At 47.5% G+C, this 25,563-nt stretch overlaps 1 protein-coding gene and 1 long non-coding RNA gene across 2 annotated transcripts; one reads left to right on the forward strand and one right to left on the reverse strand.

Annotated features, from left to right (window-relative positions):
* The first annotated feature begins 210 nt into the window (after nt 1–210).
* Nucleotides 211–4,698, forward strand: AZGP1 (alpha-2-glycoprotein 1, zinc-binding). Its single transcript, XM_027527730.1, has 4 exons — nt 211–356; nt 2,260–2,520; nt 3,243–3,518; nt 4,143–4,698. Exons 1-4 carry the CDS (start codon nt 290–292, stop codon nt 4,436–4,438), a joined length of 900 nt encoding a protein of 299 aa, XP_027383531.1. The 5' UTR covers nt 211–289; the 3' UTR covers nt 4,439–4,698.
* A 14,978-nt stretch (nt 4,699–19,676) lies between these two features.
* On the reverse strand, nt 19,677–21,735 carry LOC113883763. Its single transcript, XR_003508734.1, has 2 exons — nt 21,597–21,735; nt 19,677–20,372 (listed from the first exon to the last, which is right to left on the reverse strand). It is a non-coding gene; the product is annotated as an uncharacterized LOC113883763 (long non-coding RNA).
* Nucleotides 21,736–25,563: the final 3,828 nt, after the last annotated feature.

Below are 25,563 nucleotides of genomic sequence, written 5' to 3' on the forward strand. Positions count from 1 at the left end.
CAAACCCTGGTCCCCAGATCAGCCGTCTCAGCTCTCGTGTTCAGATGGTCTGCAGACTCGCTGAGCACAGACCCCCCCAGCCTGGCCTGTGCACCCTCTTCTCTCACTCACAGCCCTTTCTGACACCTCTCATTGGCCTGTGGATTCCCGCCCCTCCCTGGCCCCACCCCTGACCAGGCTCAAAGCCCAGCCATTCCCGTAGCTACACCTGGCTCTATTCTCCACATTGTCTGCTGCCTGCTCCAGGACCAGGGGAAGTCCAGAACCTTCCAGCTGGACGGTGAGCACGATGGTGCCTGTCCTGCTGGCCCTGCTGCTACTTCTGGGCCCTGCAGTCTCCGAGGAGACCCAGGCTGGTGAGTGGGGAAGCAAGCGGTGGGTCTGGAGAAGAACGGAGGGGAGGTAATGAACTGGACAGATGGGCTCAAGAAGGGCCCCCAGGTGGCCGGGACTCTCAAGGGTACACAGGAACGGGTGTCCCAGGCGCCTCACTACTTCAACTCACACACTTCCAGAAGCACTCAGGGAGCCTCTGGACTCAGGCAAAGTAAAACCTTAAGGAATCAGAATCTAAAACTCTTAATTTACAGGATAAACAAAACTAAGACCCAGAGATGCAGAGTGACCTGCCCAGGGTCACACAGCCCGAACCGAGCAGGAACCACACAAGCAGAACTTCTCATCCCTTCCCTCACTCTGACCACTGGGTGGACCTGTCCGAGACTCAGGGGGAGAGAGAGAGACCCCAAGGGGCAGACGTGAAGGTAGATAAACTGGAGAGATGGTTCCAGAAGAAAACTCATCCCTCACTCCACAGTTCAGATATTACTCCTCTGGGCCAGGCAGGCGGATGACTAGGAAAGAAGCCGGCTGGAGCTTGGAAGGAATAAGGGCCTATTCCAGGACAGGGAAATGAGTCTGGCTCTGGCACACAGAATTTCAGGATGAATAAATGTAAGATAAAACCGTGCAAGTTTTATGTTTTATGTTAACTTTATAACAATCAATCACCTTTAGAATGTCACCCTCTACACCAAACTCTGTATCAGTCAGGGTTCTCCACAGAAACAGAACTAATAGGACTCTGGAGAAAAAGACTTATTTTAAGAATTGGCTAACACAATTGTGTTTTAAGAATTGGCTAACACAATTGTGGGGCTGAGCTGGCAAGTCAGAAACCTGCAGGACAGGTCGGCAGGCTGGAGACCCAGAGAAGAGCTGGCACTGCTGTCTTGAATCTGAAGGCAACCTGAGGCAGAATTTCTACTTCAGGGGACTCAGTCTTTCCCCTTGGGTTCTTCAACTGATTAGATGAGACGCACCCACGTTACAGAGGGTAATCTGCTTTACTTGAGGTCTACTGAGCTAAACGATCATCACATTTAGAAACTAATTAGCAAAAATACTAGTTGAATTAGGATTTTGCCGTACGACCTCCAACATGATTAACACCCATGTGAGTTATAGGATGAATCAATTATGGAATTGATTGTGGGAATGCTCCCCCCTCTCCCAGTCTCCACCTCACACCAAAGGGCAAGTTACAGCCCTGGGAATTCTGAGATCCATCCTGGTCTTACCCTGTGCCAAGCTACTCTAGGTCATTCCCTGAGTTTTCTAGCAAATTGTCCTTCCAGCACCTTCTAACTACATGTATTTGTCAAGTTAGACTAGGCTATGCTCCAGTAAAAAAGTTCAAGGTGGCTTAATGCATCAGATATGGATTATTTCTTGCTCATGTGAAGTTGCATACAGATCAGGCAAATCCTCGTGTAAAACTGAAGCCACATCAGGCAGTCTCTTCCATAGGATGACTCTGGGATCCAGGCTGTTTACATCTTGGGATTCTTCTGTCTCATCCTGTGGCCTCCACAGCCATCGCCTAAAGGGGGAGAGACAGATGTAGCAAACCAGCTCCTGGGGCCTTGGACCAAAAGACATCACGCCCACTCACACTTCCTTTTGACAGAACTCAACCACCTGGTCCCAATACACCTACAAGGAGGCTGAGAAATACTATCTGCTTATTTGTCAAGAAGACAAGATGCAGTGAAGGCCCACAATGGGCTCTGAACTATCATCCCCAGGACAGAAGGCTGCCCCTTCTCTTGGGGGAGGCTCCGGCGGTCTGCGGCTGACAGCGGGTGGACAGAGCTGAGGAGGGGAGGCCCGGTGCCCTCCCTTCCTGGCCCCCTGCTGCCCCGCACCAGACTCGCCTGCAGGGACGCCACTCCTCAAAGTCCTTCTCGTCTTTCACAGGGAATTACTCTCTAAGCTTCCTCTACACCGGGCTGTCCAAGCCCCGTGAGGGCTTCCCCAGCTTCCAGGCCGTTGCCTACCTCAATGACCAGCCCTTCTTCCACTACAATAGTGAAGGCAGGAGGGCCGAGCCCCTGGCGCCATGGAGTCAGGTGGAAGGAATGGAGGACTGGGAGAAGGAGAGTGCCCTTCAGAGGGCCAGAGAGGACATCTTCATGGAGACCCTGAGCGATATCATGGACTACTACAAGGACAGAGAAGGTGAGTGGACCACAGGCTGCGGGGGTGCAGGGGCTCCACTCAAGAGGCAGCCCCGCAACTGTGAGCGGGATGGAAGCAGGCCCTCCCAAAGGAGGATCGGGAAGCACGAGCGGAAACACACAGACTTTTCTGCGTGCCTCTCCCGCATCCCACACTCACCTGCCTGCCTGCTTTCCCCGTCCTCACTCCCAGGGCCGAGTCAGGACGAATCCGGGCACTTCTGAGCTCTCCCTTCCACACCCCCATCCATCCAAGGCGGGTCCCTCTTTGTGTGCCAGACTCACCCCTGCCCAGGGATGTGGGGTGGAGAGTGAGGCAGCCTGCAGTGCGTCCTGGGTTCACGTGGTGGCTCCCCCAGTCACGAGCTACTCGACCATGGACACACTGCTCGGTTGTCTAGTCTTGTTGTTGTTTAGACTCTAAGTCCCACCTGACTCTTTGTGACCCCGTGGACCGTAGCCCACCAGGCTCCTCTGTCCATGGGATTTCCCAGGAAAGAATACTGGAGTGGGGTTGCCCTTTCTTCTCCAGGGGATCTTCCCGGCCCAGGGATCGAACCTGTGTCTCCTGCATTGGCAGGCGAGTTCTTTACTGCTGTGCTACCAGGGAAGCCCCTGCTATCTAGGCTATTGGTGGCAGACTGTGCAAGAGGAAGAGCTCTTTAGGCATAACTGATGCCCAGCTGGCTGGCTGACTTTCACGGGGCCGGGGGGAGGGTGCAGGGTCTCACACCTTTCAAGGAGCATTCGGCTGTGAGCTCCGGAATAACGAAAGTAGTGGAGCATTCTGGGGGTACGCCTACGATGGCCAGGACTTCATCAAGTTCGACAAAGAAATCCCAGCCTGGGTCCCTCTGGACCCAGCAGCTCAGAACACCAAGCGGAAGTGGGAAGCAGAGGCAGTCTACGTGCAGCGGGCCAAGGCCTACCTGGAAGAGGAGTGCCCAGGGATGCTGCGGAGGTACCTGCCCTACAGCAGGACCCACCTGGACCGACAAGGTACCCGCTGCTGCCTATGCCCCACCCTCCCTCGCCCCAACCTTCCCTTGCTCTGCTGGGAAAGACCAGGGCAACCTCAGGTGGGTGCCCAGGAGACCATCCCAGGCAGACCCTGCAGTCCCTTCTCCCGGTGACACCACCGCCCGGCTTGGCCATGGAGAGAAGGCAGGTGTGTGCAATGCCTGCCCCGTAAGGATGGAAACAGGGGTAGCAGGATGGGCTGGCATGAGCTGAGGCTGACTGGAGAAGAAACAAGGAAGAGAGTCGCGGCCCTGAGCAGGGAAGGGTCGGAAGGATGATGGGGTGGATGGATGGAGCCCAAGACAGAACTAAGAGGCAGGGCTGAGACCGGGGATGGGGGGCACAGAGCCCGTTTTGGGGAAAGAACAGGAAAACGTTTGGCCTATTCACAACTTCTTGACCTCGGAAGTCATACATGCTGCAAGCTGGGTAGGGAATAGCGTAGCCACAGAGGGCCCTTGACGCAGTGGGGAAGGGTCTCGGGAAGGGTGGCAGGGGGCCCCGGCCTTCGAGGAGAAGTCCTGCTCACCCCTGACGCCGGGGTGGGGAGCCGTGGGCAGGGAGACGCCAGGCCCTCGGCACCCACACCCTGTCCCTCCACAGAGTCTCCTTCTGTGTCGGTCACCGGGCACGCGGCTCCAGGGCACAAGAGGACACTCAAGTGCCTGGCCTACGACTTCTACCCACGAAGCATCGGGCTGCACTGGACTCGGGCCGGTGACGCCCAGGAGGCTGAGTCAGGGGGCGACGTGCTCCCCAGCGGCAACGGCACTTACCAGTCCTGGGTGGTGGTGGGGGTCCCCTCTGAGGACCAAGCCCCGTACTCCTGCCACGTGGAGCACAGAAGCCTGACCCGGCCCCTCACCGTCCCGTGGGACCCGCGGCAACAAGCCGAGTAGTCACCCTTTCTGTGCCATGAGAGAGGTGGGCGCTCCGAGCTGCTGTCAACGTCGTGGGCCAGGCCCAGGGGATGGCGGTGGATTCCAGGTGGTGGATTTGGGAGGGAAGACTTGAATGCCGAGTGCTGAGCCGACTCACAGCCAACCAGCCTTGCAAAAAACCCATTATGTAATCTGCGAAATCAAATCAGCATCATCGCCTTATAGAATGATTATTTTTAAACTGCAAAGTGCTGTAGAAATGTAAGAGTTTGTCATTAGTCCTGCCTCTCCGAGCACTGGATTCATCTGAAATTCTTAGTGTTTACTGGGTGTCTCACCACCATAGCGTGGCTTGGACCACCGGTCCCAGGGGCACTGTTCACGCGTGACCACTGCTGATGTCCCCAGCGGTCACGAGGCCGTGGAACTCTGCAGTCTCTTTAATACAAATCCAAGCCTCTTCTGTACCTGTTTCCCCAGCAGTCCAGCTCCCGGTAGACACCACCCTTCACTCCAGCTCCCAGACCTTCCCCACACCTTGTTGACCTGGGGCCACACGCCGTAGGTCATTTCAGAGGCTCCATCCATCCAGGACACAGAATCGGCCCTCTTGTTCTTGAACTCCCTCCCTCCTTTTATTTTTTTTTAACTATGTCACCCATCCTCACCCACAAGTTTAAGCCCCAAAGACAGAGCAGAACTCACCTGATCTTATTATCAGGCTTCACCTGCCCAGGCAGGACCTTCCCTCACAGCCCGGCCTCAGCCTCCCACTTCCTACTGAGTCAGTCCTCCAAGCTGAGCTCCTTAGACACATCTTCCCTGCCTGCAGAATTCTGAGCCCACTTGCTTACCTCTCCTTCTCGACCTAACCTAAAATTAAGAGCCATTCTCCCTTTTTTTTTTAATACTTTGATCCAATTTGAAAATCAATGCCAAGAGGTAGCTTTTTTAGTCTATGTGATACCACACACCCCCACCCACCTCCCCAGTGCAAAAAAAAAAGCCCAGTCTGACCAATAGGAGGGCTACAAAGAAAATCCAACTAGTCAAAAGGGTAAAAATGTGGCAATTGATATTGCAACACATTATGAGACTGGAACAAAGCATAACATGTGATAGGAAGAAATATTTAGATCAAGGAGGAGACCCAGGGTCCACGTGAACAGGCCAGGGCTGAGGCCAATTGGAATGTGAGACCCACCCCACCTACGGCAGGAGCCATAGGCTGGGCTAGACAAGGGGGAAGAAATCTCAGAAGACCTGAGTCCTGGCCAAGTGTGGGGACAAGGAGAGGGCACAGAGCTGCTGATAAACCCAGAGAAACCTCCTGGAGGGGTTCAGATTTCAGGGGAAACCTACCTAAGACAGCTTACCAAGAAGAGGCAAAAGATTGCTCCTGACCAGTTGGGTATGAGACAGCCAAGATACAAGGGTGGCAAGATGCTGACAAAGGGAAACAACCCGAAGGCGGGGCATGGGCATCGGCAGTGACTGGGCACTGCAGGGAGGAAGGAGGGGTCCAGAGAGCCAAGTGTGGTCCTGCCACAGCCACCTCCTGCCCACCCAGCAAAGACCCACCAACGGATTCTCCAGCAGGTGGGACCATCTTCAAGTGCAGTTTGAGGATGTCCCACCCCAAGAGGGCCTCATTGCCACAAGCTATCTCCTTCTCAGCAGTTCCTCAGTCCCTAAGTACCACTTCACCCCTCTCTGGAGGACTCTTCTGGGGCTAGCTCACCCGCTGGAGTGAAGGGATGGCATGCTCCGAGTTAGGCAGGAGACACCAGCTGGATATAGGGCTGAAATACCTTCCCTGCTAATGCCCTTTTCCATTTGGCTGAACGAGGCTAGAACTTGCAGTTCCAGCCAATCAGACCTTATGGTTCATCATCAGACATATCGAGGCTGTTTCCTTTTAGTTTCCTTTAGTTTCCTTACCTGCCCTGACCCAGCCTGCAAACCCTCTGACAAGATCAGGAGGTTGAGTTCTGAGCGTGGGTCTGTGCCCGCGTGGCTGGAGCAATGGGTCAGAGGATGCTGTGCTCCAGGAGAGCGGAGGGAGGAAAGGAAGGAGGAACGGCTGCTTGGGCTGCATCTGTGCAGAGAACTCAGTGGAAGCCCCAGAGCTCTGAGAACCAGGCCAGCGTTTACTCAAAGCCATGGGAGGCCCCTCCCCATCAGGAAAAAGATCGTGGTTTGTTGTGCCTAACAGGACAGGGGAGAGTGCTCAGGATTCATGAACCCACCTCCCTGGGTTCTGTTGTGCTGCCTTCTTCCCCTTCTTTCTTCTCCTCCGAATCCTCAGGCCGTGCAGTCAGCTCTGAGCACCTCAAAACTCACATACCAGAGGTCAGGATGGACACAGCACTTTTCCTAATTGGTGCGGTGGGTCGGCGGTGGGGAGGGAACCAGAGCTTCTGGGAGCTCTGCTCAGATTCCCAACACTCATAAGAGGCCAGGCCTGCTCAGTGTTAAATCCCAGGCCTGGAAAAAAGGTGTGATTGGGAGGCAGGGTTACTTCTCAGAAAGAGCCGGGGCTGGTGGAGAAAGATGATAGAATCACGATGTTGGCCTTGCCACCCTCAAAGGACCGCAGGGATGAAGGAGCCCCACCACCTTGTGTTTAGGAGGCTCCCTCTATGTGAATGCTTTCCAATAAACAATAATATATACCAAAAGCATAGGACTCCTCTAAGTTAGGCATGAACCTCCCATTATTGGTCTCCTGTTTCTCCCCTGCTGCCCCACAGTGCCTCCTAGGCTCTCGGCACATGTCGAGGGGGCAGTTAGCTTCTCTGGACCTTTGAGTACCCAGTCCTTATGTGCAGGATCTTAAAATCCATCGTGAAGGTCAGAGTTTCTTCTTAGGCTAATGGGCCACAACTGCAGCTTTCAGGATGCCGGAAGGCCATTTCTGCCTTAGGGTGCAGGCTCAGTTGCAGCTGCATGTAATGGCCACGAGAGGGCACTATATGTCCAGCTAAGAACCTGCAGGGCTTGGCAGAGTTCTGGGTGAGAGGAAAAAGGAGGACATTTCTCTTCTACTGTATCTGTTGGTCCCTTTTATAATTATGGGGTCACCTTACTCCATTTTCACTCCTATCCTCAAGCATTGCCCACTGGATGTCCTAAAGATGTCTCAATTCCAGCATTATCTTCCCTGCTCCACCCCATCCCCAAAGAAAAGCAAAACTGCTTCCCTTCACTATCCTTCTCTCCTCCTCCTTCTGCTCCTTCTTCTGTCTCCTCCCAATTTCCCAAACTAAGACCCTGGGTTCCTGTCCCCTCCCTTTCATTCCAGTGGATGAAGGATGTCACCAAACTGTGCTCTGAGTCCAGCCCTTTCCTCCCCGCAGACTGCACCTGTCTTGCTGCACCTCTGTCGGGAACTCACAGTCCTCCCAAGTCTGCCTCCTTTCCGACCAGCCTCAGTGCTCTGACCACACAGTAAGATCATGTCATTTCCCTCTTAAAGATGAGGTGGAAAGAACCAAATGTCCATCACAGGATGAACAGATTAACAAAATGTGATCTACCCAGTGGAATATTACTCAACTTTAAAAAGGAAGGAAATCCTTACTCAACATGAATGAACCTGAGGACAGCAGAAGAGCTTCGCTTAATCCAGGACTGGCTGTTGAATCCAGAAACTTCCTGCCTTTCTTACTTCACTTAGCATAATATCCTCAAGGTCCATCTGTATGGTCAAAAATAGCAAGATGTCCTTTCTCATGGCTGAATAATCCCATGTCTTAGAAGAAGATGCATTTCAATCTTTTTTATCCATTCATCCCTAAGTGGACACTTAGGCTGTTTCCACATCTTGGTTGTTGCAAATAATTAGGCAATGAACAGGAATGCAGGTGTCTCTTTAAGACACTGTTTTCATTTCATCTGGATATCTACCCAGAAGTGGGATTGTTGGATCATATTGTAGTTTTGATTTTTTAAAAACACCTCCATACTGCTCTACACAGTCACCATGCCAATTTACAGCTTCCCTGGTGGCTCCAACAGTAAAGCATCTGCCTGCAACGCAGCAGACACAGGTTCAATCCCTGGATCGGGAAGATCCCTGGAGAAGTAAATGGCTACCTACTGCAGTATTCCTGCCTGGGAAATCCCATGGACACAGGAGCCTGGAGTGCTACAGTCCATGGGGTCCCAAAAAGTAGGACACGACTAACACACCAGTAGTGCACCAGGGCTACCTTTTCTCTGCATCCTCACCAGCATTTGTTATCTCTTGTCTTTTATATATAATATATAAAATATATTTCTTATATATATTAATATGTAATTCATATATATTATATATATTTATGATATATTGAATATATGTATATGTAATAGCCATTATAACAAATGTGAGGTAATATCTCATTGCGGTTTTGATTGGCATTTTCCTGACAATTGTTGATGCTGAGCATCTCTTCACGTACCTGTTAGTGATCTGTCTTCATTAGGAAAATATCTATTCAGGTCCTCTGTCCAATATACAGTAAACAGGTTACTAGGTTTTTTGCTATTAAGTTGTATGAGTTTCTTAAAGTACTTTTCCCCATTCCCTAAGTTGCCTTTTCATTTCGTAGCCTCTTTTTTCCCTTGAGCAGGAGTTCTTTCATCTAATTCAGCCCGACTTGTTTATTCTGGCTTTTGTTGCTTGTGCTTTTGGTAGCATCCTCAAAAAATCGTTGCCAAGACCAGTGTTGTCTGGTGTTTTCTTCATTAGGTTTATGGTCTCGGGTCTTATATTTAAGTCTTTAAACCATTTCGAGTTATTGATAGTTTTGTGAGTGGTGTAAGACAGGGGTCCAGTTTCATTCTTCTGCAGGTGGAAACTCAGTTTTCCAGCACCATTTACTGGGGAGACTCCTGTCCCCATGGAGCCTTCCTGGCAACCGTGTTGAAGATCAATTGACTGTCTTGGCGTGGATTTATCTGTGGGCTCTTGATTCTGTTGCCCTGGATTATGTGTCTCTGTAGGACTGTTTTTTCTATTTCTGTGAAAAATGCCTCTTGGAATCTTGGTAGGGAATGCATTGATTCAATAGATGCTTTTTGTGTAATATGGACATTTTAATGTTAATTCTCCCAGTTCATGAGCACAGGGGTATCTTTCCATTTATTTGTGACTTCTTCAGTTTCTTTCATCAGTCTTATAGTTTTCAGCGTACAGATCTTTCATCTCTTCAATAAATTTATCCCTAATATTTTACTGTTTTTGATGCTATTGTGAATGTGATTGTTTTCTCTTTCTTTTTCAGATATTTTGCTGTTAGCGTATACAGTCCTCCGCGGGGGCTGCGCCATTGCACAAAGCACACCAGGCATGCACAAGGGTTCCAGTTTCTCCACATGCTTGCTAACATTTGATGTTTCGTGTGTGGGGGTGGTTTGTAGCAGCCATCCTAGTGGGTATAAGATGTCTTCTCTGAGTTTTCACACACTCCATCTGATCAGCTTTGAAACTGTTCCATGTTTCCTACCATGTTGAAAGCAGTAAGCTTTTGTTTTAATAGGATTCATTTCTGTTAAGAGGCAGACCCGGGCAGCGGAAAGTGCACCAACCGTTGTGGCACACCCAAGTCCGAGTTCTGACCCATTCGGTCACTGAAAGACCCTGAGCCCTGATCCGCTTTCTGCAGGGCTGTTTATCCTCGTCCTTTGGGGGAGCTAGGATATTAATCCTCTGTGCTCCAAGCCCTTAGCTGAAACAAGCCGGGATACATTTAAGTGGAGATTCTCTTCCACTTGTAAATTCTGGATTCAATTTCCAAATGTGTTCCTGCGAGCCCTTTGCCGCCCCTGCAGGAGGGCACACACACGCCCTGGGTATCCCCAGGTCAGATCCCTCCACCCACCAGCTTCGGGTCTGGAGAACCACTGAGCTGTGGGGCATCCAGGGTCCTAGAGAGGGCGCCAGGCCAGGCTGACGCCGATGTACTTCCGGCCTTTGTGTTTCGCAGACGACGGCAGCCCCAGGGGGTCAGTTCTCCTTGCACACCTCTGCAGGCGAGCGCGTTGAGGCGTGGTGTCCCTGGGCCCGGGAGGGTGAAGGCGTGGGTTTCCCGGTCCCACAGGGCGAGTTTCAGCCTGAGGGGCTCAAAAAACCGCGGCGGCCAGTCGCAGTCGCTACATCTCCCCTCCCACTCCGGCATTTTGGGTCCTGCGGTCCTTTTGTGCCCCTCGCTGGCAATAACTCACAAAGACTGCGTGGGGGAGAGGGAGATCCGCGCTGTGACCCCCTCATTCAAGCCTCCTGGGAACCTGCCTAGTTGCGGGGTTCAGGCCGACGCCGCCAGCTCTTAAGTCCTTGGCACTGTCCCTGGAAGCTCGTTTTGAAAAGACCTTGTGGAAAGTCGAGTTGTCGAACCAAAGAACGCACGCTGGATCCCTCTACTTTGCGTGTTCTTTTTTTTCCCACATACACTTAATCAGCCGGGCATTGACCTGAGTTGAGGGGAAATAAAAATCAGGCTAGAGTCTTGCGTTTCTCGACCTGGGACGCTCCTAGCAAGGGAACTGACGTGTTGTTGATACGATGTGAGGTCATAACCCAGAGATGGAGAGAGACAGAGCCTGGGGGCAGAGATCAAATCCGAAGGACTTTGCAGAGGGGGTGGTATTCGAAGGAGGAGCTGCGGAAATGCCCTACCAGCCAAGAACATTCCAGATAGAGCTGGTGCAAAAGCACAAAGGTGGAAGGGTGGGGAGAACGGCAGAGAGACTGGTAAATATTTCAACACCCGTTCTGGTAAATGTTTGTTCTGCGCTGGGGAGTGGAGATTAAAGAATGTGTGGCCACAAATCCCTGTTCTAGGGATTTCTAAAAATAGTGAAAGTGGTCCAAAGGTACAAACTTTGGGTTATAAGGTAACAAATTCTGGGAATATAGTGTATAGCATGGGGACTGTAGTTCATACTGTACTGTATATTTGAAAATTGCTAGGAGAGTGGGTCGTAAAAGTTTGCATCACACCACAAAAAAAAATTAACTGAGGTGACAGGTGTTAATTAAACTAATTGTGGTAATTTCACAATATGTACAAATATCAAATCATTATGTTGTACACCTGAAACGAATATAATACTATATGATAATTACATCTCAAACTAGGGGAATTTTTTTTAAATAAAGGGAAAGGTAGCCCGATGGAAGGGCTGTGAGGAAAGATGAGGCTAGAGAGTTAGGGTGACACGGGCAGATACACAAAGATAGGGACAAGTGTGCATAAGCCTTAAACTAAAGCGTGTGGCCGCAGGAGCTAACTGGAGGGAAGAAGGGGCGTGCCCCGTTCCTGGTTGGCCTGCAGTTTGCGGAGTTCAGCTTCCTCAGAGTGCTTAGTTTGCAGGTGCTGGTGCTTTACAACTCAAAGCAGTAACATGCTAAGAAAACATATGAAACAATAGGGCTTCACCTTATATATTAATAGTTCCACTGTTTACCAAGTGCACATAAGCAAATTCACAGTCCAGAAACATAGTCTAGCTAAAACTATCTAGTCTGTCATGGTCTAGCTAAGACTATCGGGTCACTGTTCCCCTCTGGTCCTTCTGTAATGTCTCAAGCTACATTGTGCTGAATTTCTCGGGAGTGGATTTGATGGATGTTAGTTGTGGTTCTGTTGCAGAGAGGAACAAGTATCAGAAACTGGGCTGCCGTATGGATGAGATCAAAGTATACGCAAATCAGGTCATTCTCAGGTTACAAGGGTTCGGTTTCCAGATGTTCTGTATGGACAATGGCTGGATGCGCCCTGCCTCCTCCTCTCTCCACCCTCCACCACCCAGCCCCACCCCCGGAATCCACCCTCCCTGCGATTGTGTAGCAACTAAGAGTTAAGGCTGCAGGACACGTCTGATGAGGCAGCTCCTTCTCACCATCTCAGGGAACTGTGCGCTGTCTTTTCCTGCCCATCACTGTTTCCCGTTAAATTATGCCGCCTTAGACCCTTTCACAAGGGAGCACAAGCCCCCACTGTATGTCCTTGCCACAGGTCCCTATCTTTCATCACTTGTCTTTTACCTTTAAATGGCATTCTTGACACAATCCTTCCCATTCACCACTTTAAAGACATGGTTTGGTACAAATATTTATTTACTTAGTTATGTTTGAAGAGGAACTTGAAGCTTGCTTAAAAAGAAAAACTACATTTACTACACCAGTCAGTTCAGTTCAGTCGCTGAGTCGTGTGGACTCTGTGACCCCAAGGACTGCAGCACACCAGGCCTCTCTGTCCATCACCAACTCCCAAGGCTTGCTCAAACTCATGGCCATCGAGTCGGTGATGCCATCCAACCATCTCATCCTCTGTCACCTCCTTCTCCTCCTGCCTTCAGTCTTTCCCAACATCAGGGTCTCTTCCAGTGAGTCAGTTCTTTGCATCAGGTGGCCAAAGTATTGGAGTTTCAGATTCAGCATCAGTCCTTCCAATGAATATTCAGGACTGTTTTCCTTTAGGGCTGACTGGTTTGATCTCCTTGCAGGCCAAGGGACTCTTAAGAGTCTTCTCCAACACCACAGTTCAAAAGCATCAATTCTTCAGTGCTCAGCTTTCTTTATGGTCCAAGTCTCACATCCATACATGACTACTGGAAAAACCATAGCTTCAACTAGACAGACCTTTGTCGGCAATGTCTCTGCTTTTTAATATGCTGTCTAGGTTGGTCATAACTTTTCTTCCAAGGAGTAAGCATCTTTTAATTTCATGGCTGCAGTCACCATCTGCAGTGATTTTGGAGCCCAAGAAAATAAAGTCTGTCACTATTTCCATCGTTTCTCCATCTATTTGCCATGAAGTGATGGGACCAGATGCCATGATCTTCGTTTTTTGAATGTTGAGTTTTAATCCAGGTTTTTCACTCTCCTCTTTCACTTTCATCAAGAGGTTCTTCAGTTCTTCTTCACTTTCTGCCATAAGGGTGGTGTCATCTGCATATCCGAGGTTATTGATATTTCTCCTGGCAATCTTGCACATACATGGGATTAAAAATATCAGAGCAGTCTGCAGTAATAATAAGGACAAAGCCCCAAGCAAAGGATGGTGTTTTTATTTCTATGCAGGCTTCAAGTTCCTCTTAGAACGTAACTAAATAAACATTTTCGTCAAACTTTGTCTTTAAAGGGGCTTCCCTGGTGGCTCAGTGGTAAAGAATCTGCCTGCCAAGCAGGAGATGGGTTCAATCCCTGGGTCAGGAAGATTCCCTGGAGGAGGAAATGGCAATCATCTCCAGCATTCTTGCTTGGGAAATCCCATGGACAGAGGAACCTGGTGGGCTACAGTCCATAGGGTCGCAAAAGAGTCAAACACCACTTAGCAACTAAACAACCACAACATGTCTTGAAAATGACGAATGGGAAGGATTGTGCCAAGAATGCCATTTTTAAAACTCTATCCTTTGCTCGGGGTTTTGTCCTTACTGCAGACTGCCTGATATTTCTTACCCCATCTATGGAATAAACGTGTTTACAAGAGTGAAGTGATTCATACACGCTTGTTTTCCAATTTCCTTTGAGGCAATGGATAGAGAAACATTATTTCCTGGATCTGCTCTGTCCTGCCATCACTTATCTCTCCAGGTCCGACTGGAACGGGAAAACACCCTCTCTGGATGCAGGTCTGTAATCACGGTCTGTTCTTGACCACGTGGTCCTTCTGTTGGACGGGTAGGACTGGAAGTAAAACTAAGGCAGGAATGGTTGCTCTTTCAAGTAAGTTCCCTTCCCAAGGGCTCTATCTGTGGTACAGCGTCACCCAGGGACCAGAAACGCTCCGCCCCCAAGGGGGTCCATCCCGGGGGACTAGGCTGTGCTGAGTGTCAGTTTTATCTGTTTTTAAATAGAGACATCAAACTTGCCCTCCCACCTCATTGAAGATCCAATGAGAAAAGACAAATGAAAGCACCGTGGAAACTGCAAAACATTAACACCTGTCACAGCCGCTAGGCGTTGAGCATCTCCAACGAAACATGCATGGTACCAGATGCTTTGCAGCCACGATAGGATCGTTTTTAAAACTCAGAACATTTGCCCAAATTCATCAGCTATAGAGTGGGAGAGGCAAGTAATTTCAGGTTCAAAGCTCAGGCTCTCTTCACTAAAATCCTCCAGATATAGGCTCGTATTTTCGGCCATACCCAGGATGAAGAGCTGTTTAAAGTTCTTAACGACGGCAGATGGGACAACAGGGACTAATCACAACTTCAGAACAGCTGGCGGAGAAGCACAAGGCTCTGTGCCCCATTTTAGAACAGGCCCCAAACTGCCTGGCAAATCCACGGGCCCTGTTCATTAGGAGGAATGTTGCTGCATAATATAAAAGAGGAAGATGGAAGTGTTTAGGACAACAGAGTAGGATCTGGAATTCCGGACATAGCCAGAGATGCTGGAATATTCTTTACCCAAAATTCTGTCTTCATATTATTGCATAGATGCACAAATGATAAACAACGTGGAAAAATAGGACTTGATTGTTGAAAACTGCTAAACAGCAACAGAAAAAAAATGTAAGGAATGCAAAGAAGTCTTTTTCCACTGGGGCTAAAATGTTTTCTTTAGATTTTGAAAACAGTTCTATTTATCACCTGAATACAGACATGTGTTCGACTCTTTAGAAAAATTCTGAAACTCCTGCTTTCTGCCCAAGAAAGGCCCGGCTGCTTCTCATCAGCTCCTGCACTGCAGTCATCCTGGGAATCTCCTTTCTGCAGGCCCCTGGGGAGCCCTTAATCCCGTCTCCCATCTGTTGGGTTTCCTGCTTCTGGGTCCTAGTTCTCTCCTGATTACTCCTCCTTTGCGGACGTACTAAGTTGCCTCCGTCCTGTCTGACTCTTTGTGACCCCATGGACTGCAGCACACCAGGCTTCCCTGTCCATCCCCAACTCCCAAAGCTTGCTCAAACTTATGTCCTTTGAGTTGGTGATGCTATCCAACCATCTCATCCTCTGTCATCCCCTCTTCCTCCTGCCTTCAATCTTTCCCGGCATCAGGGCCTTTTCCAGTGAGTCAGTTCTTCACATCAGGTGGCCAGAATATTGGAGTTTCAGCTTCAGCATCAGTCCTTCTAGTGAATATTCAGGACTGATTTCCTTTAAGATTGACAAAGCTCCTCCTTTGGGTGAAGCATATTTTTCTGTAAGCATCCTGAGATAATGTGCCTGTTGGAGTAAACATTTTGAGACCTTGCTTATCTAAAAATGTCTTTTTGCTCCCCTTTAAAAATAACTTTTTATAGTTTGGGTGTAAAATTCTAGTTTGGGAACTATATTCCTTTGGAATTTTGTTTCCTAACTTCCAATGTTGCTATTAAGCCACCCAGGAGCATTCTGATTCTTCGTCCATTGCATGACACCTCTTCTTGATTTCTGGTTTCTGGAAATCTTTAGGCTCAAAATTTTCTCATCCGGGTGTCAATTTTGTTTCTTTCACATTCGTTTTGCTAAGCATTCAGTGGGCTGTGCATGTCCTCCATTTCTGAGAAATTACCTTAAATTGTCTTACTCATAATTTCCCCCACTTCATTTTCTCTGTTCTTGCCTCCCCAAACTCTTAAAATTCAGATGTGGGACCTCCTGGGTTGATACTCTAATTTTCATGTTTTTTACTCATTTTTGAAAATGTGTTTGTCTTTTCTGTTCTGTGTGCTACCATATTTCCTTAACCTTCCCTTCTATTGAATGTTTCATTTTGGCTCCAGTATTTCCCATTCCAAAGATACTCCTTGTGTCTCCTGAGTGTTCCATTTGTAGAGCGCCCTGCAGTTCCTTCTCCTATCTCTAAGGTTGTTAACAGCAGAGGTTTCTGTTCACTGTTTTCTTCTGCTCCCTGTGTTGTCATGGTTTCTCGGTCTTTCTCTTGCTGTAGCCACAGTTATTTCATGAGCTAGAGATGACCTCGGTGTGTTTTACTTCTTCACAGGAGGCTCCAAGCCCACCAGCCCTTAACACAAATCCTCACAAATCCCATTGCTTTAAATATAGCCCAAAGAAGGATATATTTAGCCACCTGAGCCTGCCTGCTTTGCAAAAGGGCACTCAACATCAGCTCCCGGTAGATAAGACAAAGCCCAGAGCGATAAAAACCCCAAACTTGCTGCTGCCCTTCAGGGTTCTCTGACCCAGAAACTCCCCACTGGACTCCTGAGTGACATCACCGAGACACACAAGTCCCGTCTGCGATTGCCCTCTCTCCTGGAAGTTCCCTCGCCCTGTTCCCTCTCTGGGTGCTGCAGCTGTTCCTGTAAGGTCTCCCGCTAGGCCTTCAGCTGTCTGTAAGGTCCTTTTCAAGCAGTCGTGACCAAGCCCTTCCCAGTAAAGCCTGTTCTGTGATCCTGTCTCATCTTGGTCCTGTCTCTTCCTTGATCAACCCCGAAGTTTTCAACCTCACCAGACCTAAAGATGGGGCTTTCCTCACACATTCCGGCGGTCCACTCACAGGCCTCCTGGGCTCTGGGTGTGGGCAGGCCTCGTCCACCTTGAGCGTCCCTTTGAAGATCTGGTGGGAACTAGAGTCCTACGGTCAGCATCGAGATAACAGCTCTTGGTCAGCTTCTCCAGGGAAAAATCTCCAGCCTCCCTCCTGAGGAGTCCAAGCCTGGCTGCCAGTACTCTGCATGCCAGGGGAGGAAAGGACTTGACCCTTGAAGGGTGGAGGGTGAAGGGCAAGGCCACTCTCATCCACCGATGGGTCTGAGAGCCCACACCCCTCAGCTACCAACTAGACCCAGCTGGACTGAGGCCACCAGGTACAGCTGAGGCGTGGCTGCCGTACAGAAACCAAGGACTTAAACAAATGTCTACTTCCCCAGTGATGAGACCTCCCCACAAGCCTCTGTGTCGCAGACACATGGGTTTTTCTTAGGACAGGAGATCACGAACTTCTCTAAAGGGCCAGACAGCAAAGATTTTAGGCTTTGCAGGCCGCGTGGTTGATGTCACAACTATTCAACTCTGCCATCATAGTGCAAAAGCAACTCTGTCAACGAAGAAGCATGGTTTCCTTCCAAAATCACTTGATTTATGGACACTGAAATTTGAATTTAATATAATTTCACATCATGAACAATAATCTTTCTTTTGACTTTTTCCCCAACCATTTAGAAACATAAAATTCTTAAATACATAAAATAGACAACCAACAAGAACCTGCTATATAGCACAGGGAACTCTACTTAAAATTCTGTGATAACCTATATGGGAAAAGAATCTGAAAAAGAATGAATATATGTATAACTGAATCACTTTCCTGTACACTTGAAACTAACACAACATTGCAGAGCAACTATACTACAACAAAATTTAAAAAAAAAATTTTTTTAATAAAACCCCCAAAATAAATAAATAAAAGCCATAAAATTCTTAGATTTCTAACTCTACCTAAAAGTGGCAAGTCGCACTTGGCCCAGTGTCAGAACGCTTGTCCATCCCTGTCCTAGAACATCGTGGTCGAGAGTTTATTGTCAAAGTCCTCTGAACCTTTCTTCCTCCTCTGCCTAGAATGCTCCCAGGGCTGATTTTTGTAGGTAGAAGAGTTACTGGTTCTCTCTCTCTCTCCTCCCCCTCGTGCAGCATCTAAGATGTGCCATGAAAATGCAGACACTTATGAATTGCCCTGGAGTGGAAAAGGTGGTGACAGCAATTCCAGGAGTTCCTGCCAAGTTCTACCCTGGGTGGAACAAGTTGTTGATTGTTTCTGTCCCTGGATTTTACCCAAGGTGATACAGGAGTCCAGGGAGAGGAGAGGAGTTGGCTGGGGGAGGTGGGGGCCCTGAGGCAGAGCTTGTGAGTCAGAACCTCTGTCTCCAGCAAGAAAGGTGGTTTTCAGTAAGCCAGAACTTTCTAATCTCAGTTTTCAAATCAGCAAGGAATCCTCCATTGCAGGGGCAGAATGGGGATTTGGCAGAGAAAAGAGCTGCTTCTGCCACTCCTTTTTTTTTAATTAATTTTTATTGGAATATGTTGATTTACAACGTCATGTTAATTTCTGCTGTACAGCAAAATGAATCAGTTATACGAGTATCCACTCTTAGATTCTATTCCCATGTAGGTCATTACAGAGTATTAAGTAGAGTTCCCTGTGCTATACAGTAGGTTCTTATTAGTTACCTATTTTATATATAGGCTTGTGTATATGTCAGTCCCAATCTCCTGATTCTTAATGTGCATGTTGAGGGTAAATCAGGTCTACTTGCTGAGCCTCAGTTCCTCTGTCTCTAAAATGAAGATTGGCATTCCCTACCTCATTGGGTAGTCCTGTGGTTTACTTCCTAAAATTCCCATCACATCAAGGGAGCTCAATGGCAGAGAGTATAGTTCCAATTTATCTAGACAAGGAAACTCAGAGAGGTTAAGGCACCATTCCAAAGGCACACAGCTCACTAAAGGGTGGTGGCAGGAATCCAATTTATTTTCTCAACTCTCCACCGATATTCTTTCTTCGACCCTGCACTCCTAGAAGAGGAGGCCTTAGTTCTTTTTCTTACCATACCTGAAATTCTACAGTAGGGAAGGCGTCAGGGCTGAGAACATCAGGTCTGCTCCACCCTGCTTTCTCCCAGCCGCGCCCCCCACCCACCTTGGTTTCTGCTGCAGGGGACAGACCCTCTCCTCCCTCAGTCAGACACTGGGCAAAGCAGCCGCTCTGCACCACACACCTCAGTATGGATGGGCCTCACCTCTCCGCCACCTCCCCTCTCCCGGCATCTCATCCCCACCGCCTTCCTGAGGCCGGCTCCCTTCCCCTGGACAGCTACAAAGATTCTTTGTAAAGTATTTATTACACGCAGAGGAGTGAGAGCCAGGGCCTGGCTGCACTCAAACCACCGGGGCCCCCAGCCCTGTTTACATAAAGACAGGAGCCAAGACAGGTGACCCTGTTGCCCTGGGGGCAGGAGAGAGGGCGGGCGACTGAAAACTGAACCCAAGTCCAGACCCCAGGCTCGGGCTCCTGGTTTCTGGGCTACATCCCACAGGAGCGGCGCCTCCGCGCGCCGTTACCCAGGGAGGCCTGTTTACTCGGCTGGGTGAGAGTTGTTTGCACAGGGAGGGAGTCATAGTGCCATCTGGTTGTTCTCTGGCTGAGTGGGGGCGGGGGTCCTTCGCAGGTCAGGCCTCATCTGCGTTCCAGGGCCTCTGAGCAAGCAGTCCCCTGACCACAGTCTTTTGGAGACGCTTGTTGCTGCGGCCAGCACAGCAGGTAGGGATCGAAAGTGGTTGACACACAGTTTGGGAAAAAGAAACTAGAGGCAAAATTAAAGTTTAAAGATGGGACCGGGGGACTCAAGACTCCTTGGGTCAAGAGCCCTGTTCCTCAGAACCACATCACTTTTATCTAGTGTCTTGGCAAGTAGCAAGGTTCTGTTGTGCTACCATGAAGTCAGCCTCCTGTGTCCCTGGACACCTGTCCCATTTTATTGATTACTTTAAACTATCTGTTGTTTTCTTGTACAAGGGCTATCGCCTAGCTGGAGGTCATAGACTCGCATATGCCTTGGGAAAACATCCTGGTGTGTGCACAAGCAGCGCTCTGAACTTGCGCAGACCTGCCATTCCAAGGTCCACACTGTGTTTTTCCTTAGCTTAGCAGGGCATGACAACCCCAGCTGATCAACCTGATGTACTTTTATCTGGGTTATGCTGTATTGCTATATTTTGCTTTTATTCTTTTCCCATGGTGATTTTCTCATGGCTTAGCCAGAGCAACAGGTGGCTGACTGTTAACCCCTGCATATCCCCCTTTTTGTTTTTGTAGCAGAAGATATGTTGATCTTGCAACTTCTTTCTTCATTAGTTTTTGGAGGGTTTTTTGCATGCATCTGAGGACTATTGTTAGTTTCCTCATCTGTATGAGTTTGGGCTCCCCAATATACTCTGAGATTTTTGTGTATGTCTGGAGATAGTCTTTTTTGGACCTTGGTGAGGCTGTTCAGAACCCAAATGTCTCCAATTCCTGGAGGGACGAGACAAAAAAGAAAAATGTTTTAATTTTACCCACAGGTATAAATCACAAAATTCTTTTAAACCATCAGTGACTTGAGGAGAAGAGTTTTTTAATAGCTGAAAACAAAGATTAGAAGCCAGTAATATGTCAGACAAAAAGTCAAGAAAATTATAGTCATATTTAGCAGTCTGTTCAATCTCATATAGCCAAGAGGTCCTTGCCTGGTGACAAAGGATATCCATGAAGGTGATAGTCTCCAAGAAGCTCGTGAAATTTTTGCCAGTGTCTGTGCAAACTGTCCAGCAAAGTGGGTGCCCTGATCACTGGAGATTGCAGAAAATGTATTTTAGCCATTTTTTCCCATTGTGAGATATTAACCCTACAGCCAGGAAAGGCTTTATCCTATCAAATAAAAGTGAGGTTTGTCAGGGGGCCAGGAAAAGCCAAGCGGCCGTCTTGGACTTCCCATAGCCCTGACTGGTTTATAGCCATTGTTTATCCATTTCAAACTTTCTGATGAGGGGTTAATTTTATAGAAGCAGAATGAGCTTTGTCTATGTGTGCCATAGTTTCCAAAGATCATTGTGAAATAACACTCATTGATTTTATCAAAGTAACAAAAGATTTTAAAAGCAAGTATGAATCACTTAAAGACAAATTTACATAGTCTGTTATCAAAAGCCATATTTCAAGAAAACTTTGCTTTTTAACAGGAAGAGAAAATCAAATTCCAGATTGGTACCAGCTTATATTCATTGTGAAACAATAGTTATTCACTTAGTCAAAGTAACAATAAAAGATTTCAAAGGCAGTTTAATGTCTTACGAAATTTGTATCATGCACAAAACTCTTGTCCACTTGCCACAAACCTTTTTTATACTTCTGTGTTCATCACTCTATTTGCCCATTCAGAGAACAGCCACCTGTAAGTTCAGATGTATTTCCCTTTTCTTTAATAGAATGTAATTCCATTCCTTATACCTTTTTATTAAAAACACACGTCCTACTTTCTTTCAGCAACCATGAACTGTACTTCATATCATCATTTTGTAGACTGGTAAATATAACTCACCCAAAGCTATGTCATTTGCAAAAGTATCTTCACAAAGTCAATAAATAAACATTTATACCGGGTATCAATTCAATAGTGAATATTTCCCAGTTCACAGAAGCCTGAAATTCGTTTTAGTTTAATTTTTGGAATTTAAAATTGTTTGATTCGTAAGCACTTACTTCTCTTTAGGCCAATTAAATAGAGCTCATTGACCAATTAGCCTTTAGCAGTTTTGTCCAAGAACGAAGACACACAGTGAGACACACATAAATAGAGATCTCATCCTTTTCTGTTGGATATTTAAAATGTCTCGTTTTTTTGTTTGGTATTTGAAATGTCTCTTTGCCCCTTCTTTTTTTCTTGGTTTGAGTTCTACCAATTTGTTTATGGCTGGAGTCCCAGATAGAGTGGGTTGTGTATCCCAAGGATATGATAAGAGTTAACTTTAGGTTTTTTCCCAGGTCTGTTTTTGCTTCTCAGGCAGAATTGGAGCTCCAAAAAAGTATTTTAACAAGCCAACTTTTTTTTTAATTGCACATGCAAGAAGAACCGGTTTTTCAACTTCAAAAAAGATTTTATTTTAACCAGTTTTTTTCCAAAGTCTAAAGAATATCATGGCCATTCAGTGTCAAAAATGTCATCTCTCTTTTTTGTACTCATAGTTTCATAGCTAAACTTTAAACCAGAGAGTGTTCTAGTTGGCTTTGATGACAGGGGTAAACTGATAAGGTGTTGTCCCAGCAAGGATTGCCTCTCTGGGGAGGTGAGGTCTTCTCTTAAAGTAAAGAAAGCCTGTCCTTTAACCTCTATTTTCTCCCAGGCTCTTATGCAGTATTGCCTCACCTGTTCTATAGCCTTATCTTCCATAAGCACTTGATCTTGAGTTCTCCCCCAATTTCCACTGCCTATCAATTGATCTAAAGAGATGGGGATCTGTCTGGCTTGGTCACGAGCCACCATAATCAAATGGGAACCCTCAGCTAGTCCCTGCACTATTTCCAAGGTAAAAGGAGAATTTACTTCATATTTTTGAACAGCTTTCTTAAGTTCCATTAGTATTTTGGAGGGAATCTGTTTGTACACAGCCTCATACACCCCATTAGGATTATTAGGATCTTTCTAGGAGCTATTCGTTCCTGTACTGTCATTGGAAATGTCATGGTCATAGCTTCCAAGTCACCCTCCTGTTGAGCCCACCAAACACTTTTCTGGAGGGGTAACAGAACTGTTGTCTGTGGCAAGGAAGGAAAAGCTTGAGTCACTCGAGAAGGAGGAAGAGGAGGTAAAGGAAATTCGTCCTCCCCAAAGGTGCAGTTTCGCTCTTGGCGATTTTTTGGGGGCTCCAAAATCACTGCAGATGGTGACTGCAGCCATGAAATTAAAAGACGCTTGCTCCTTGGAAGAAAAGTTATGACCAACCTAGACAGCATATTGAAAAGCAGAGACATTACTTAGCCAACAAAGGTCCGTCTAGTCAAAGCTATGGTTTTTCCAGTGGTCATGTATGGATGTGAGAGTTGGACTATAAAGAAAGCTGAGTTCCAAAGAATTGATGCTTTTGAACTGTGGTGTTGGAGAAGACTCTTGAGAGTCCCTTGGACTGCAAGGAGATCCAACCAGTCCATCCTAAAGGAGATCAGTCCTGAATATTCATTGAAGGACTGATGCTGAAGCTCCAATACTTTGGCCACCTGATGTGAATAACTGACTCATTGGAAAAGACCCTGATGCTGGGAAAGATTGAAGGCAGGAGGAGAAGGGGACGACAGAGGATGAGATGGTTGGGTGGCATCACTGACTTAATGGACATGAGTTTGAATAAACTCTGGAAATTGGTGATGGACAGGGAGGCCTGGCGTGCTGCAGCCCATGGGGTCACAAAGAGTCAGACACGACTGAGTGACTGAACTGAACTGAAGCAAAGGTGCAGTTTCGCTCTCGGTGATCCTTCACTTTCGAGCCCCACGTTGGGCGCCACTTGCTACAGCCAGCACAGCAGGTAGGGATCGAAAGTGGTCGACACACAGTTTGGGAAAAACAAAAAGGGACAGAATTAAAGTTTTAAAGATGGGCCCATGGGACTCAAGACCTCTTGGGTCAAGAGCCCTGTTCCTTGGAGCCACATCACTTTTATTTAGTGTGCTGGCAAGCAGAAAGGATCTGTTGTGCTTCCATGAAGTCAGCCTCCTGTGTCCCTGGTCACGTCTCCCATTTTATTGATTACTTTAAACTACCTTTGTTATTTGCTTGTACAAGGGCTATCGCCTAGCTGGAGGTCATAGACCCGCATATGCCTTGGGAAAACATCTTGGTGTGTGCACAAGCAGTGTTCTGAATTTGCGCTGACCCGGCGTTCCAAGGTCCACACTGTTTTTCCTTAGCTTAGCAGGGCATGACAACCCCAACTGATCGACCCGATGTACTTTTATTTGGGTTTTGCTGTATTGCTATATTTTGCTTTTATTCTTTTCCCATGGTGATTTTCTCATGGCTTAGCCAGAGCAACGGATGGCTGACTGTTAACCCCTGCAGCTTGTCATTCCTTTGAGAGCGAATATGGCGAATTTGGGGAAAATTCTCAAAACAGTGCTAACTTTTCCCCCTGTAATTCATACCCACACCAAATAAATCATCTTGGACTTTTCAAAGTGGGAAGAAATGCAGTTTTCAGCACTCAAGGAATGGTGATGTTTAGCACCATAAGGTACTTTGCAGTTGGCAAAGTATTGTCATTTCCCCATTTCACATGACCTTCAAGACAGCACAGAGGTGGGAAGCTGTGATCAACGTCATCCTGTTTTACAGATGAGGAGCTGACAAGTAGAGTCAAGTTACTGCCACGAAATCACACATGCAACAAGAGGCAGCAGCCCAGTGACTGCAGATGATACTCCTTTTCTACTCTGTCTCTGCCTCCCACTTGGCTGATAAACAAGGTGTGCAGAGAGCTTGTTCCTATATGTAACGGCCTTCCAGGTGGCTCTGGGGAGAGCTGCAGGGCACTGTGTCCAGACCCTGGAGTCTGTCCATGGGTACCACCAGTGGGGTGTTCCCTGGGCACCAGATGGAGCTTTATGTGGACCAGTCATATGAAGCCACATGTAACATACACAGTCTTGTTCAGTTCGGTTCAGTTGCTCAGTCATGTCCAACTCTTTGACCCCATGAACTGCAGCACGCCAGGCCTCCCTGTCCATCACCAATTCCCAGAGTTTATTCAAACTCATGTCCATTGAGTTGGTGATGTCATCCAACCATCTCATCCTCTGCTGTCCCCTTCTCCTCCTGCCTTCAATCATCCCCAGCATCAGGGTCTTTTCCAATGAGTCAGTTATTCACATCAGGTGGCCAAAGTATTGGAGTTTCAGCTTCAGCATCAGTCCTTCAATGAATATTTAGGACTGATTTCCTTTAGGATGGACTGGTTGGATCTTCTTGCTCTCCAAGGGACTCTCAAGAGTCTTCTCCAACACCACAGTTCAAAAGCATCAATTCTTTGGAACTCAGCTTTCTTTATAGTCCAACTCTCACATCCATACATGACCACTGGAAAAATCATAGCCTTGACTAGACGGACCTTTGTTGGCAAAGTAATGTCTCTGCTTTTTAATATGCTGAATATTAATTAATAGGTTATAATTAATATTATTAATAAATTGGTCATAACTTTTCTCCCAAGGAGAAAGTGTCTTTTAATTTCATGGCTGCAGTCACCATCTGCAGTGATTTTGGAGCCCAAGAAAATAAAGTCTCTCACTGTTTCCATTGTTTCCCTGTCTATTTGCCAAGAAGTGATGGGACTGGATGCCATGATCTTAGTTTTCTGAATGTTGAGTTTTAAGCCAACCTTTTCACTCTCCTCTTTCACTTTCAAGAGACTCTTCAGTTCTTCTTCGCTTTCTGCCATAAGGGTGGTATCATCTGCATATCTGAGATTATTGATATTTCTCCCGGCAATCTTGATTCCAGCTTGTGCTTCATCCAGCCCAGCATTTCATATGACATACTTGGCATACAAATTAAATAAGCAGGGTGACAATATACAGCCTTGACGTACTCCTTTCCCGATTTGGAACCAGTCTGTTGTTCCATGTCCAATTCTAACTGTTGCTTCTTGACCTGCACACAGATTTCTCAGGAGGCGAG

The sequence above is a fragment of the Bos indicus x Bos taurus genome, chromosome 25 (assembly GCF_003369695.1).
Source record: "Bos indicus x Bos taurus breed Angus x Brahman F1 hybrid chromosome 25, Bos_hybrid_MaternalHap_v2.0, whole genome shotgun sequence".
In the NCBI taxonomy this organism is placed as follows: Eukaryota; Metazoa; Chordata; class Mammalia; order Artiodactyla; family Bovidae; genus Bos; species Bos indicus x Bos taurus.